The 17282-nt window shown below is 47.5% G+C and overlaps 1 protein-coding gene across 1 annotated transcript; it reads right to left on the bottom strand.

The window, feature by feature from the left end:
- Positions 1-3761: 3761 nt before the first annotated feature.
- LOC124667447 (NAC domain-containing protein 83-like) lies at positions 3762-4930 on the bottom strand. The gene is made up of 2 exons (XM_047204727.1): positions 4510-4930; positions 3762-4419 (listed from the first exon to the last, which is right to left on the bottom strand). Exons 1-2 carry the CDS (start codon positions 4736-4738, stop codon positions 3962-3964), a joined length of 687 nt encoding a protein of 228 aa, XP_047060683.1. The 5' UTR covers positions 4739-4930; the 3' UTR covers positions 3762-3961.
- Positions 4931-17282: the final 12352 nt, after the last annotated feature.

Genomic DNA, 17282 nt, shown 5'->3' with positions numbered 1-17282 from the left:
TATTGCCTCTAAACCTGGGATATTACACCTCGACAGGCCACGGGCAGAAGTTGCAGCTAGCCTCCTGTATCTACAACTGGGCCGGCTCGACTCCTTCGACGAACTCAGTGAACTTGTCCGGGAGCCGCTTGATGCCGAGTGGGTCGTTGTCGATGCGGAGGAGGAACTCGAAGCAACGCTCCTCCTGCGAAGATGAGGAAGATGCAGGCAACGGCGACCGTGGGGTTGTAGCTGCTCCACCATGGCGTCCCCTGCCCCGGCCCCGGGGGCGCCCAGGCCCGCGGCCTCGATCGCCTCGCCGGCCACCAGGACCCGACATGGACTTCCTCGCAGGCCTGCTGCGTCGCAGGAAGAGCTAGATGGCGCTACGTTGGAGCTTGTGGCGGCTAGGGTTTGCGTGGAGGATTGGATGAGGAAGAAGAGCGCGCGCCCTCTTTACGTAGGCCGGAGGCGGGCGATGGTCGCGGGACACGTGGCGTCGCCATTACTGCGTTGGCGGAGGTGGACGGCGGCCGCTCGGCAGGCGAGGCATCGCCATTAACGTGCCGCAGACTACCGAAGCGACGCAGCGGCGCCAGTCGCTGGCGCGCCTGAGAAGACGCATCAAGCCAGGGTTGGTGCCAGGCGGGCCCGGAGAGAGACGCGAGCGGACACTTTGCGCGTCCGCGCAGCGTCCACAGAGACGAATCCGAGATGCATATTTGGATCAGGTTCCGTCGCAGGAATTCCTCAAACGGCTAGTTTTCCCCTTTGGACTATAAATAGTCATTCTTCCTCCTTGAGGAGGTAAGGTCAACCATTCTATTTGCTCTCTCTCTCCTACTCCATTGTTGAACCTCAAAAGCTTGCTTCCTCTCCATCCCTTCTATGATTCTTGCATATTCTTGAGGGATTTGAAAGAGGGGGTCCAGATCTACAACTCCACCAATTATTTTCTCCTCTTTGTGAGGGGAACTCTTGGGATCTAGATCTTGGAGTTAATTGTTGATTTCCTTCTTTGTTATTCCTCTTTAGTTCCTCCATAGCATTTGTTGCTTTGGTGGAATTGGAGTGTGAAGGATTTGACCACCTTTGGTGTTCTTGCTTTTGCATCCTTGCATAACTGTTGAGCGCTCCATTACGATTCGTTCGAGGGAAAGACCGTGAGCTTGTTACTCTTGGAGGGGTTACCTCCTAGTTGGCTTGGAGGTTGGTGCTCCGGTGGTCTCTTCGTGGAAGATTGTGAAGAGGTTCGGGCTTCTCCTTCGTGGAGCTTGTGAAGTGGTTGTGGAGCTTTCCATCTCCGGAATGGAGGAAAAGCTAGCCATAAGGGAAATGCCTTTGTCCTTCGTGGTATTGGCTTGGAGAAAAAGGTGAGTCTTCGTGGCGTTCGGGAGACCTTCGTGGTAGCTCGCATCTCCAACGTGACATACCTCACCTTGTGTGAGGGGGACATGGAATACATCTTCGTCTTCGCGCGTCTCGGTTATCTCTATACCCGAGTTTACTTTCCTTCTGATAGCCATCGTGCTTTATGTACTTATATCTTGCTATCACTTGTGTTACATAAATTGTGTGCCTATCTTGCTTAGCTTGAGTTGTTGTTGTTGCACTTAGTTGAGCCTAGCATATTTAGGTTTTGTGCTTGTAAAATAAACATCTGTTTAATCCGCATTCTTACAAGCCAAATCCGTATTAGTTTTTAAAACGCCTATTCACCCTCTCCTCTAGGCGACATCTGTCCTGTCAATTGGTCTTCCCCATGGCGGGCTCAAAGCGTGTCGTCGAGACGATAAGAAGGAGAACGTGCCGAAAAAGTTGTTGTCACGAGAGGACAAGTCTGTCGAGGCCACCAAGGAATTGGGCCGGCGCGCCAATTTAAAGCTGAAGCAAAAGCAGCAGGAGGCCGACGATGCCATGAGGGTGGCCACTGCTAGAGTTGTCTTTCAGATACCGGCGAATGCCAACAGCATGTGAGGCTACCGCCCACCATGGCTGAGGCCATGCTCTACATCAAGCAAAAGAGTATCGTTGCCAATGCTCTTCCTGCGCCGTAGGCCTCGTTGGTGAGCTCGGTAAGTTCTCAATCACGGCCTCCAATTTTGCCACCCGCAACGCCTTCCGTCGGTATGCAAGTCCACGCGTCATCCTGTTTCGTCGCCTAAATCTTTCCGGCATGAGGAAATAAAATGCGTCGGACAGCTGGAGCACTTCCAGAAGCAAACGGACAATTATGACCTGAAAAGTCATTTCCGCGTCCATGGCCCTATGAAAACTAATTATCGAAATGCGTTGGACCGCTCAGGATGCTCAAGTGACATCGAGCAATCTGTGCCGTGTTTGTGTTGGAGTCCGAGGGAGGGTGTTGTCCCCAGTCAAATTCGTTTGTAATCAGCAATCCCAACAGATTCCGGCGAGAGAGTTCCATGACATGGCCAGGATCATCTCACAGGCGTCTGAATCTTGTACTCCTAGCTGTCGCCAACCAACAGTGTTCACACGTCTGCTTCAGAGTTCAGATGCTCTCTATGCCACAATCACTATGCAACCACTCTCTCCCCAAAGAAAAGAAAACACAGTGCAGGAAGCTTAAGCAAGCAAGTCGTCACGCGAGCGTCATACAACACGAACCGATGATCCCGTGTCTAGTAGAGTCTCCACATAGTTGCGTGTCATCTCGCCCAAACACAGAAAGGAACTTTTCCAACTGTCGAATTGGGCAAAGTAGCTATCAGTAAGCCGCAGTTATTAGCCGGAGAAGAAGACAGTGACAGTGCGAATTCATCATCATCAGAGATACTAATGTCCGAGATATTCCTCCAAATCTCTCCACCTTATTCGGCTCCGATATGATCCAGAGCCAGCCAAGTGAAACTGGATGGCATGAGATGCTCCGGCGTGGATCGATGCTGCTGCAATGGCCGGAAGGAATTGTTTGGTAAGGACGACGGAGGACGGATTCCTATTCGTCTTGCCAATAACGGGGGTCCCTTGGAGAAGAAAGGCATCTCCGCTAGCGCTAGGGCTGAGTGGAGTCGAGTATCTAATCCAATCTATTGATCGATCAATTGATCGGTCGATCAGTAGCGCCATCATCACCGCGCACGCTCGGCTTATCATACATAGCCGCTTTTCTGCTTCCACGGACTCAATTCCTCGCCTTTCTGTAACCGGATCCTCTAACGTGAAAGAGCAAAGTCAGGCTGCTACAGTGTTGAGGTAGTGTAAATTAAAGAACCAAAGTCAGGGTACTGTAGGAAACACTGTACATATTATACTGTAGCAAATTACTGTGGGTAGTTACTGTTCACATAGATCATCTAAACAAAAAAATAGCAGGTCATAATTTTGATTGTAAGTAATTACTTTCAATGAATACCATCTACTTTATATTGTGCATGTTAATTTAGATCAAATTAATCATAATCATATAGATATGAAGAAGGAAAGTCAGTGTGCTGTAGATTACCTGACTTTGCTACTACACGTTAGAGGATCTGGCTCCCGCCTTTCTGCCCTGCTTTCCTGCACCTCTTTTACGGTTGGTTTTACCTCCTTTGCAGTTACCTGTGGTTCGTGCTTTACTTGTTGATTTGTACAAGAGGAATGACAGGCAAGGTTACTTTCTGTAAACTGACAAGCAAAGCACGCATGAGAGAAGCTGGAAGAATGGTTTGGTCAAACTCTAATTAAGTGACAGTACACTCTGAAAGGATTCGGGGTGAGCTCTCTCATTCGTCAAACATGGTGAGTGAGCCGTTTGATTTTGGCTTGCTTGGAGCTTTGATTTGATTCTCTTGATTGATGGGGTTCGAACTGATAATGATCAACCACTACTAGAAACTAGGGTACTAGCACCACATTAGCGGTGCGGAGCGACGAATTAACGGGACAACTCATTAGAAAATTACAGGGACCATGATTGATCAAAAGTCAGCTCCTCCTCTAATCATCATCCTCCTCCCGTCACGGACAGCCGTTACTAGAAGCTAGCGATCTCTTCGTCGCCCTCCACCTCCTCCTCGCCGCGCGCCTCGGTGACGCAGGAGGACGCCGGTGACGGCGCCGCCATGCCATCATCGCCCCTCTGCCGCCGCCCCGTGCCGCCGCGCCGAGCCGGCGTGCCCTTCTTGAAAACGCGACAGACCACCCAGTCCTTGGGCTTGGCCGCGGCGGCCGCGGCCCAGGCGCCGAGGGCGGCGGGGAGGAGGCGGTACTCGTGCATGGTCCAAGCGGTGCGCGCGCGGCCGCCGCGGGCGCAGAAGACGAGCGTCCGCCTGGCGCCGACGGGCCGGCCGCAGCGGGGCGCGAGCACCAGGGTCTCCTTCCCGGACGCCCTCCACACGCCGCCGGCGCCGCCCGCCCTGCCCGACCCGCCGCCCTTCCGCCAGCACCGCGTCGCCGGCAGGTGGAAGAAGAACCGCTCGCCGTCGGCGTCGCCTGCAGATCGATCACACCACGGCGTCAGCGCAATGCGGCTCGAGTTGAGTATTGCGGCGCGGTGTCGAAATTTTGCGGAGATTCGTGTACCTGGGAGGTCGGACGGGTGGATGCGCGCGAGGTCGGCGACGGGGATGATGTCGGCGGGGAGGGGGCAGGCGAAGGCCTTGCGGCGGAGGTAGTGCAGCACGAGCTCCTCGTCGGTGGGCCGGAAGCGGAACCCGATGGGCAGGCCGCCGTGGCCAGCTGGCCCCGCTGGCACCCGGCATCCAACACCGCCCGCAGCAGCCTCCGGTCGCACCTCCGCCGGCTGCGCCATGGACACACACTCACAAGACCCAACCCAACCCAACACAAGAAGGAATCGAACAAGATTACTCTCTCTGGGACTGGATAAATGCTGGTATGAGGCAGGCTCGCATGTCACTCGCTCACGAGGTCATCCATGGAGTGTAGCTAGGCAGAGTGGTTGGTGGTGGATGTTGGCTAGCGGGGAAAGGGGGAGGGGAGGCGGATTTATAGGTGGCAGCGGTCAGTGGCGTGTAGGATACTCAACCGCCATCAAGGGCAGCGGCAGGGAGAGCGTCTCGTGCAGTGCTTAATTACAGGTGATGAGGTGAGGTGTGAGGCTAAGCAACAAGCCTGGGAGGAGGGGAACAAGAACAAGGCATCTCCCCAATTTCTTTCTCTCGACTATCTTTTTCGTGTGCGATTCCTTCTTTTCTGGTCCAATTAAATTCCTCGTCATCTCCTCCCTTGCTTTTCTTTAATTTGTTTTGGAAGCGAACGGGGGCGAAGAAAGGAGAAGCTTCCACGTTACACCCAGCCGAGCTTGAGGTTGAGGAGGAATCATCAAAAATAAATAAAAGGGGAACCGAACCACCTACCTACTAGCTGCCTGCCTGCCTTGGATTCCAGCGCTGGGGTTTGCTTCTCACATTATCCTTCCTCCTCCTCCTCTCCGTAGAAGGAATCACGATGGACCAAGCAAGTCGCCGCTGACACGCTCTCGTCTGGCCGGCCGTGCGGCGCTAGTAGGTAGTAGGTAAGTATACATACAAACAAGGGAAATAATGCGAGCGAGCGTTAATCATCCTCTTAATCACCCGTTGGAACTTTTGACGAGCCGATTGCGTGCATGGTTGTGCAAGCCGAGTGAGTACATGCAGCAACGGCCGTCCGCCCGCTTCTCTTTGCGGTAGACTTTACAGCGCCTTTCCGAGTCAAATGCATGCCGAAAAGTCGGGCCGTGCGCGTGAGTTCACTGCCATGGCCATCGTCTCAGTGCTTGGCAGTAGCTAGCTGCCCACTGCAAATCTGCAGCATTGCATCGCACCGTTCCATCCGTCCGTCCGTCCGCCCGTGCGAGTGCGAAGGGCTTCGTGAAGTGATCGCGCGCACTTCCTTTTCCCTTTTCTGCATCGCGCGACTTCGCTAGCTAGCGTGCGGGGGTCCGACATGACGGGCCTGGTGTCTGTTCCTAGTAGCGGCGCCGTTTATCGCACTGTTTTTCTGCAAACAAGAGGAACCGGTGCCTCGGACGCCTCCACTAGTTTCATGTTTTCCTCTTCTTCACGTTCAGGACAGAGACTTGTGTACTGCAAAACAAAGCGTATTCTTTCTTCTTCGGTAAAGCGAGAATACATATTTCTGCGACATATTTTCTGCTAAGAGTCGACTTTTTTTTCATGGAGGAAAATGCAAGTGACTGCTCCTGCTCACCGACGCGAATTCAGTCTTCACCCTTCTCCAACTGACGGAAATAGCATCTGGGCCAGGCGACCTTTCTGCTACTGCGAAAAGTGCAGGAGACGCTTCTTAATTCAGCCCGGCTTGCACAGTTGCACCAGCAATTTTTTTTTTATGTGCCCTTTTCACCACGGGCTTTCTAAAACATGACCCATGAACAATGGGCCAAGGTAGAAACCGGTACATGCTTCACAGTTGGGCCAGAATGGATGCAGAAATATATTTCAGTTGTTAAGTACTCAGGATTAGGGGTACCTGACTTGTGAAAAGTAACCGGAACAACCATGTCAATGTCGTCGAGGAGCCGAGAGTACAAATCAGGAAGACGCACAAGCAGGGACAATTATTGCGAGGATAATTATCCTCACGCCAACCATGAGGAAAGAGTCAACATAGATCTCAAGACCTAGAGAAAAGTAATCTTCCAAGATGACCATTAACGTGGAGAAGGAGATATCGTTGTTGAACGAAGAGCTCAAGATCACTTATTGTAGTCGATGTCATCTCCATTAAGGCGGGTGCCAAAAAAGATGACTACCAAATTCCTAGAAAATATTACTTTTATTAAAAACTCCACACATAGATCGGATTCTGACACTGACGAGGCCAGCAAGAAGAGGGGAATCGATCTATTGAGGAGGCAGAGATAGAGGCATATCTATGTTCAGAGGCGGCGAGTTCTATTACAAACTAAAACTATGATGATACTTAGCATGTACTCCCGCCGGTCCGTTTTAATCGACGCCAGCAGCAAGCAAAATACAGGCACGCAGTGAAGTCACCACGTCGATTAAATACGAAAGGAGGTGGTAGTATAGTGGTTAATCCACTCTGCCAAACTATATTACTCCATACTGTTGTTACTTGTGTGTGTCATGACGGTATCTTTAACGTAGGCTCGCAAAGGGACGGATGATGTCGGAAGCCGTCCACGCAGGCTAATGGTAAGGCCCAATGGCAAACCGTAAACATGTCGTATGGTCATTTTTGTTTAATTGGCCCTCATTTTCAACCCAAATTTGAGTTGGTTTTGCGGTGGTCGCGGACAGCGCGCGGGTGTCCTCCCTTGGTTATCTGTGAGCCCACGCGTCAACGATTGAGGAAGATGAATCGAGCGGGTCCACGCGTTCACCCACCACCAGGTTCTTCTTAAATGGGATCCCTCGTTCTCTCGAGGCCCAGTCCACTTCCAAGCCCCAGTCCACACTCCCGAAGCTTCCACAAACTCTATTGGAAAAAAGATCGGCCTTGTCGGACTAGCAAAGGGAAACCAGTTGTTCCGCCCCCGGCAGCAACGACCACTAGGCGGGGTCCTCCTTTGGCAGCGGCGCTGTTTCTTCCGCGCGCTGGGGACCAAGGCACCGCGACCACCTCCCACACCATGCTCCGAGCCACACATGTACGTGGAGGCCGAGGTCGCGCGCCAGTTCGTGAAGCTCGGCCAACCGCTGTCGTGGACAGATGTCCACCTCACCCACGGGTGGCATTTGAAACATACATCGTGCATATTCCATCCATCCCTAGCCGCGGCCCAGATCACTACCGAGAGATCCTGCGGCGTAGGGCCTTTCTCCCGCCAAATCTGAGGTGGGACCCCATAGAGGTCGTAGATTCACCTCTCTATGTGCGATGGTTCGATGCCGAGTGCGCTACTCGGTATCAGTCCATCAAGGCCCACCCGGAGGGCCTTGACGATGACTACGAGCGGTACAAGGAGCCGTCGGAGCTAGAGTTGATGCCGACGGTGAAGATGGAGCGGCTGGAGTAGCCGACGTTGATGGAGTGGGTGGGGTACACATCCCCTACCCCAAAGCGTGGGAGGCTTAATTGGTTGTAGTATCGCGGCACGTTCACGCAGTACATGGACCCACCACCGTTGCTGCCCCTTGCCAGCATTTGGTGTGCTTCAAGCTAAATTTGCTATTGTTCGGTACCCTGTTGTTTGTTAGTCTTGCGATCAAATGTGGGAGATGATGTAAACTTTTTTGATCATGCACAACATGATCATCGAGAATGGTCGCAAGACTCGAGCCAGGAATGTTGGTCCCTACGAGTGCTAGGATCTTCTTGCATAGGTTGATCACCAGGTGTGAGTTTGCTGATTTCCTCGCCATGCATGCAGAAATCCGTGACAACATTGTTCACGCTCAGCTACGCCAGCACCTTGATCTAGCCCAACTTTTATTTATTTTATTTAGTTGACCCAACATACGAAAAACTATACCGCATGCTGATGGACACTAGTTGAGAGGATAAATATCCGATGGTGTCAGTACGCGCTCTAGAACGTATTGAAAAACTATCGAACCATGCTCCCATACTTTTAACTATCGATTTAATAAGACCGATGTCTAAGAAACCATTTAAGTTTGAATTTGGATGGTAACAGAGGAAAGATTTTCACGAAATGGTTAAAATGTATAGAAAAGACCAGTTTATGCCAATAATCCTATTATAAGGTGAAATAAAAAGATGCGATATGTTCGCAAACACCTTTCTGGATTAGCGAGTCATACAGCTGGTATTTGATGCTACATGCTTGTTTTACATCAATTTCTATATGTTTTGTTTTCACTTTGTTTCACTTTTATGCATTTTCCAGAACTAACCTATTGACAAGATTCCACAGTGTTAGTTCCCTGTTTTCTGTTGTTTTGTATTTCGGAAAAAATATATAGGAAATATTCTCGGAATTGGACGGAACAAAAGCCAAAGTTCCTATTTAACTACAACGAAGACGGAGTCCGGAGGAGAGACGAAGATGTGCCAGGAGGCGACCACACCTACCCTAGGCGCGGGCCACCCCCTGGCCGCTCCTAGGGTGGTGTGGGCCCCTCGGTCACCCACCGACCTCGCCCTTCCGCCTATTTATTCACCTGTTCGGGAAAAACCTAAATACCCAAGCCTCCATCCACGAAAAGTTCCGTCGCGGCCGCCATCGCCGACCCTAGTTCGGGAGGGTTCTGAAGCTCTTCCCGGCACCCTGTCGAAGAGGGAGATCATCACCGGAGACCTCTACATCGGCATGCCCTCCTCCGAAGTGATGCGTGAGTAGTTCATCTCTGGACTACGGGTCCATAGCAGTAGCGAGATAGTTGTCTTCTCCAATTTATGTTGCATGTGTTAGATCTTGTGAGCTGCCTGTCATGATCAAGATCATCTTTATGTAATGCTACATGTTGTGTTTGCTGGGATCCGATGAATATTGAATACTATGGTTGAGATTGATTATATACTTGTCATATGTTATTTGTGATATTGCATGCTCTCCGTTGCTAGTAGATGCTCTGGTCAAGTATGTGCTTGTGACTCCAAGAGGGAGTATTTATGCTCGATAGTGGGTTCATGCCTCTAGAAATCTAGGATAGTGAAAATAACTTCTAAGATTGTAGATGTGTTGTTGCTAGGAAGGAAACAACAATGCTTTCTCTAAGGTTAATTCTATTGTTTACTTTACACACTTTGCTTTATGCGATAATCTGTTGCTTGCAACTTAATACTGAAAGGGGTGCGGACGCTAACCGGAAGGTGGATTATTAGTCATAGACGCAGTTGGATTACGGTCTATGTATTATGTTATAATGCCAAAATGAATCTCATAGTAATCATCTTGTCATGTATGGTCTTTATTCTGTCAATTGCCCAGCTATAATTTGTTCACCCAACATGTTATTTATCTTTACGGAGAGACACCTCTAGTGAACTGTGGACCCCGGTCCTTTCTTTTACACTGATAAAATCATCTACTGCAAACACATGTTCTGTTTACTTACTGCAAGCACTGTTCTCTTTAATTCCACTGCAAAAAAACATCTCTTTCCACACTATACGGTTAATCCTTTGTTTTCAGGAAAACCGGGGAGATTGACAACCTCATTGTAAGTTGGGCAAAGTATTTTGGTTGTGTTGTGTGCAGGTTCCACGTTGTTGCTGACGTCGGTAGTGCGTTCTGCCAAAAGTCAGCTAGCAACACCTTCAGAAGTGATTTCTTTCTCCTACAGGTCGATTAAACCTTGGTTTCTTACTGAGGAAAAACTTGCTACCGCGGTCATCATACCTTCCTCTTGGGGTTCCCCAACGGTGTGCGCTGCACAACATCAAGAAGCTTCGCTTATCGAATATCATTAATGAGTTCGAAGCGCTTGCTGAAGTGAGATCGCTAACAAGTATTGAATTGGATATAAAAAAATCTATCTAATACTCAATTAGCGGTTCTTCTTCGGAAGAAGATTTTAAATGGTGTCAACGTTCAAAGCCCAATTCATTCTGGAAGGAGATTCAAATACGAGATATTTTTATGGGATTGCCAATGGCCGTCACAGGAAAAAAGCGTATTCAATCTTTAGTACAAGATGATGGTTTAATTGAAGGCCATGAACAACTCAAATCCTATATTACTAATTATTACAAGGGTCTATTTGTTCCTCCGGATGAGAGTTCCTTCTCCCTGGATGAGTCACAAATAGCAGATATACCCCAAGTGTCTCAGGAGGAGAATGCTGTTTTAACAGCTCCATACTAGGAGGAAGAAGTTAATAAAGCGATTTTTCAAATGGAACATAACAAAGCCCCGGGTCCAGATGGTTTTCCTACTGAATTTTATCATACTTTTTGGGATACCATTTGAATGTACTAGGACGTCGCCTAGAGGGGGGGTGAATAGGCGGTGTATAAAAACTTCTACTTGAGAGCTAAACTAGGCGGAATAAAACTACACATGTGTTTACTAGTTTAGCTCAAGGCCTATCAACTAGGAGTTTCCCTAAGTGCTCCAACAACCTATGCTAGCATGATGAGCAACAAGGTGATAACAAGATAGGCATAGCATCAAGCATGATAGATATCACAATGTAAAGCACATAGGTAAAGGAGCTCGGGTTGAGAAGTAACCGTGCACGAGGAGACGACGATGTATCCCGAAGTTCACACCACAAAAGGTGCTACGTCTCCGTTGGAGCGGTGTGGAGGCACAAGGCACTCCAAGGAGCCAACTAGGGCCACCGTATTCTCCTCGAGCCTTTCCACCAAAGGAAAGCCTCGATCCACTAAGGGACACTTGAGGGTGGTCACCGAACCCGTACAAGCTTGGGCAAACGCCAAGTATCAAGCTTGAGGCAACTCCACAACACGGAGGCTCTCAAGTAGGCCACAAGAGGCAACACACACCACCAAGGAAACACACTCCACCAAGGATGCTCATGCGCCACAAGAGGCTAACACACTCCACCAAGGAAACACACTCCACCAAGGATACGATGCGCCACAAGAGGCTAACACACTCCACCAAGGAAACGATGCGCCACAAGAGGCTAACACACTCCACCAAGGAAACGATGCGCCACAAGAGGCTAACACACTCCACCAAGGAAACACTACCACTAAGGCAAGAACACCACTAAGGTAATGATACGTCTCCGACGTATCGATAATTTCTTATGTTCCATGCCACATTATTGATGTTATCTACATGTTTTATGCACACTTTATGTCATATTCGTGCATTTTCTGGAACTAACCTATTAACAAGATGCCGAAGTGCCAGCTTCGTTGTTTTCGCTGTTTTTGGTTTCGGAAATCCTAGTAAGGAAATATTCTCGGAATTGGACGAAATCAAAGCCCAGGGGCCTATTTTTCCACGAAGCTTCCGAAGTCCGAAGACGAGACGAAGAGGGGCCACGGGGTGGCCAAACCCTAGGCGGCGCGGCCCCACCCCCGGCCGCGCCGGCCTATGGTGTGGGCCCCCCGTGCCGCCTCTTGACTTGCCCTTCCGCCTACTTAAAGCCTCCGTGACGAAACCCCCAGTACCGAGAGCCACGATACGGAAAACCTTCCACAGACGCCGTCGCCGCCGATCCCATCTCGGGGGATCCAGAGATCGCCTCCGGCACCCTGCCGGAGAGGGGAATCATCCCCCGGAGGACTCTACGCCGCCATGGTCGCCTCCGGTGTGATGTGTGAGTAGTCTACCCCTGGACTATGGGTCCATAGCAGTAGCTAGATGGTTGTCTTCTCCCCATTGTGCTATCATTGTCGGATCTTGTGAGCTGCCTATCATGATCAAGATCATCTATCCGTAATTCTATATGTTGCGTTTGTTGGGATCCGATGAATAGAGAATACTTGTTATGTTGATTATCAAAGTTATGCTTATGTGTTGTTTATGATCTTGCATGCTCTCCGTTACTAGTAGATGCTCTGGCCAAGTAGATGCTTGTAACTCCAAGAGGGAGTACTTATGCTCGATAGTGGGTTCATGCCTCGCATTGACACCGGGACGAAGTGACAGAAAGTTCTAAGGTTGTGTTGTGCCGTTGCCACTAGGGATAAAACATTGATGCTATGTCTAAGGATGTAGTTGTTGATTACATTACGCACCATACTTAATGCAATTGTCCGTTGCTTGCAACTTAATACTCGGAGGGGTTCGGATGATAACCTCGAAGGTGGACTTTTAGGCATAGATGCAGCTTGGATGGCGGTCTATGTACTTTGTCGTAATGCCCAATTAAATCTCACTATACTCATCATGATATGTATGTGCATTGTCATGCTCTCTTTATTTGTCAATTGCCCAACTCGTAATTTGTTCACCCAACATGTTGTTCGTCTTATGGGAGAGACACCTCTAGTGAACTCGTGGACCCCGGTCCAATTCTCTTTACTCGAAATACAATCTACTGCAATACTTGTTTTATCGTTTTCTCGCAAACAATCATCTTCCACACAATACGGTTAATCCTTTGTTACAGCAAGCTGGTGAGATTGACAACCTCACCTGTTTCGTTGGGGCAAAGTACTTTGGTTGTGTTGTGCAGGTTCCACGTTGGCGCCGGAATCCCCGGTGTTGCGCCGCACTACATCTCGCCGCCATCAACCTTCAACGTGCTTCTTGGCTCCTCCTGGTTCGATAAACCTTGGTTTCTTTCTCGAGGGAAAACTTGCTGCCGTGCGCATCATACCTTCCTCTTGGGGTTGCCCAACGAACGTGTGAAATACACGCCATCAAGCATATTTTCCGGCGCCGTTGTCGGGAGATCAAGACACGCCGCAAGGGGAGTCTCCACTTCTCAATCTCTTTACTTTGTTTTTGTCTTGCTTAGTTTTATTTACTACTTTGTTTGCTGCACTAAATCAAAATACAAAAAAATTAGTTGCTAGTTTTACTTTATTTGCTATCTTGTTTGCTATATCAAAAACACAAAAAAATTAGTTTACTTGCATTTACTTTCTCTAGTTTGCTTTATTTACTACTGCTGAAATGAGTAATCCTGAAGTTGAAGTTCGTTCATTTAAGCAACAAGGGGGAGAATGTTTAAAAGATGCTTGGTATAGAATTAGTGATGCCCATAATAGGTGCACTAAGAAACACTCCACCACACTATCCTACTCAGGAATTTTTATGTTGGTATCTCTAGCTGGAATAGATATGTTCTTGATTGTCTCGCGGGAGGTAACTTTCTAGGCGCTCCCGCTTTAGAAGCTAGTTGCATTATTGAGAGTTTATTTGGAACACCACCTGTTAATGAAACTAAAATTGAAATCTCTTTTGAAGATGTGATGAAAAAAATGGAAAGCATAGAGAAAAATTTTCCGAGTCTAGAAACTAAATTGGAGATGTTACTTGATAAAACTGATAAACTTGATAAATCCTTAGGAGGAATTGATGAAAGAATTAGTGTCCTAGGAACTTGTGCTGTCCATGCTGATCAAATCAATAGGATTGACGAACTTGAAAAAGCTATGGGAACCTTGGGTTCAACATTTTCTTCTCTTAAATATAGGGAGAAAGCTTATGTGGGTAAGGAGCAAAAGTTTATGTATGTCTCTAAAGTGCCTAGACCAAAGAAGTATTATTATAGGCCTAAAATTGACAAAGCTCTTAGTACCACTACGGATGGGGGAACCCATGATAACGATGCTTCATCTCTCGATGTTACTTGATACACACTTTCTGCGCCTAGCTGAAAGGCGTTAAAGAAAAGCGCTTATGGGAGACAACCCATGTTTTTACCTACAGTACTTTGTGTCTTGGAAGTTGTTTACTACTGTAGCAACCTCTCCTTATCTTAGTTTTGTGTTTTGTTGTGCCAAGTTAAGCCGTTGATAGAAAAGTAAGTACTAGATTTGGATTACTGCGCAGTTCCAGATTTCTTTGCTGTCACGAATCTGGGTCCACCTCCCTGTAGGTAGCTCAGAAAATTATGCCAATTTACGTGCATGATCCTCAGATATGTACGCAACTTTCATTCAATTTGAGCATTTTCATTTGAGCAAGTCTGGTGCCATTTTAAAATTCGTCAATACGAACTGTTCTGTTTTGACAGATTCTGCCTTTTATTTCGCATTGCCTCTTTCGCTATGTTGGATGAATTTCTTTGATCCACTAATGTCCAGTAGCATTATGCAATGTCCAGAAGTGTTAAGAATGATTGTGTCACCTCTGAATATGTCAATTTATATTGTGCACTAACCCTCTAATGAGTTGTTTCGAGTTTGGTGTGGAGGAAGTTTTCAAGGATCAAGAGAGGAGTATGATGCAACATGATTAAGGAGAGTGAAAGCTCTAAGCTTGGGGATGCACCCGGTGGTTCACCCCTGCATATATCAAGAAGACTCAAGCGTCTAAGCTTGGGGATGCCCAAGGCATCCCCTTCTTCATCGACAACATTATCGTGTTCCTCCCCCGAAACTATATTTTTATTCCATTACATCTTATGTGCTTTTTCTTGGAGCGTCGGTTTGTTTTTGTTTTTTTGTTTTGTTTGAATAAAATGGATCCTAGCATTCACTTTATGGGAGAGATACACGCTCCGCTGTAGCATATGGACAAGTATGTCCTTGGTTTCTACTCATAGTATTCATGGCGAAGTTTCTCCTTCGTTAAATTGTTATATGGTTGGAATTGGAAAATGATACATGTAGTAATTGCTATAAATGTCTTGGGTAATGTGATACTTGAAAATTGTTGTGCTCATGTTTAAGCTCTTGCATCATATGCTTTGCACCCACTAATGAAGAATACATAGAGCATGCTAAAATTTGGTTTGCATATTTGGTTTCTCTAAGGTCTAGATAATTTCTAGTATTGAGTTTGAACAACAAGGAAGACGGTGTAGAGTCTTATAATGTTTTCAATATGTCTTTTATGTGAGTTTTGCTGCACCGGTTCATCCTTGTGTTTGTTTCAAATAAGCCTTGCTAGCCTAAACCTTGTATCGAGAGGGAATACTTCTCATGCATCCAAAATACTTGAGCCAACCACTATGCCATTTGTGTCCACCATACCTACCTATACTACATGGTATTTTCCCGCCATTCCAAAGTAAATTGCTTGAGTGCTACCTTTAAAATTCCATCATTCACCTTTGCAATATATAGCTCATGGGACAAATAGCTTAAAAACTATTGTGGTATTGAATATGTAATTATGCACTTTATCTCTTATTAAGTTGCTTGTTGTGCGATAACCATGTTTATCGGGGAACGCCATCAACTCATTGTTGAATTTCATGTGAGTTGCTATGCATGTTCGTCTTGTCTCGAAGTAAGGGCGATCTACACCGAGTTGAATGGTTTGAGCATGCATATTGTGAGAGAAGAACATTGGGCCGCTAACTAAAGCCATGATCCATGGTGGAAGTTTCAGTTTTGGACAAACATCCTCAAATCTCTAATGAGAAAAGAATTAATTGTTGTCAAATGCTTAAAGCATTAAAAGAGGAGTCCATTATCTCGTTGTCTATGTTGTCCCGCATGGATGTCTAAGTTGAGAATAATCAAAAGCGAGAAATCCAAATGCGAGCTTTCTCCTTAGACCTTTGTACAAGCGGCATAGAGGTACCCCTTTGTGAAACTTGGTTAAAGCATATGTATTGCGGTGATAATCCAGGTAGTCCAAGCTAATTAGGACAAGGTGCGGGCACTATTGGTACACTATGCATGAGGCTTGCAACTTATAAGATATAATTTACATGATGCATATGCTTTATTACTACAGTTGACAAAATTGTTTCATGTTTTCAAAATCAAAGCTCTAGCACAAATATAGCAATCGATGCTTTTCCTCTATGAGGACCATTCTTTTACTTTCAATGTTGAGTCAGCTCACCTATTTCTATCCACCTCAAGAAGCAAACACTTGTGTGAACTGTGCATTGATTCCTACATACTTGCTTATTGCACTTATTATATTACTCTATGTTGACAATATCCATGAGATATACATGTTACAAGTTGAAAGCAACTCGCTGAAACTTAATCTTCTTTTGTGTTGCTTCAATACCTTTACTTTGAATTATTGCTTTATGAGTTAACTCTTATGCAAGACTTATTGATGCTTGTCTTGAAGTGCTATTCATGAAAAGTCTTTGCTTTATGATTCACTTGTTTACTCATGTCATACATATTGTTTTGATCGCTGCATTCACTACATATGCTTTACAAATAGTATGATCAAGATTATGATGGCATGTCACTCCGTAAATTATCCGTGTTATCGTTTTACTCCGCTCGGGACGAGCAGGAACTAAGCTTGGGGATGCTGATACGTCTCCGACGTATCGATAATTTCTTATGTTCCATGCCACATTATTGATGTTATCTACATGTTTTATGCACACTTTATGTCATATTCGTGCATTTTCTGGAACTAACCTATTAACAAGATGTCGAAGTGCCAGTTGCTGTTTTCTGCTGTTTTTGGTTTCGTAAATCCTAGTAAGGAAATATTCTCGAATTGGACGAAATCAAAGCCCAGGGGCCTATTTTTCCACGAAGCTTCCGAAGTCCGAAGACGAGACGAAGAGGGGCCACGGGGTGGCCAAACCCTAGGGCGGCGCGGCCCCACCCCCGGCCGCGCCGGCCTATGGTGTGGGCCCCCGTGCCGCCTCTTGACTTGCCCTTCCGCCTACTTAAAGCCTCCGTGACGAAACCCCCAGCACCGAGAGCCACGATACGGAAAACCTTCCGCAGACGCTCGTCGCCGCCGATCCCATCTCGGGGATCCAGAGATCGCCTCCGGCACCCCGCCGGAGGGGGAATCATCCCCCGAGGACTCTACGCCGCCATGGTTGCCTCCGGTGTGATGTGTGAGTAGTCTACCCCCGGACTATGGG

The sequence above is a fragment of the Lolium rigidum genome, chromosome 6 (genome assembly GCF_022539505.1).
Source record: "Lolium rigidum isolate FL_2022 chromosome 6, APGP_CSIRO_Lrig_0.1, whole genome shotgun sequence".
NCBI lineage: Eukaryota > Viridiplantae > Streptophyta > Magnoliopsida > Poales > Poaceae > Lolium > Lolium rigidum.
The sequence above is the reverse complement of the archived record's forward strand: the minus strand, read 5'-3'. Positions and strand labels throughout refer to the sequence as shown.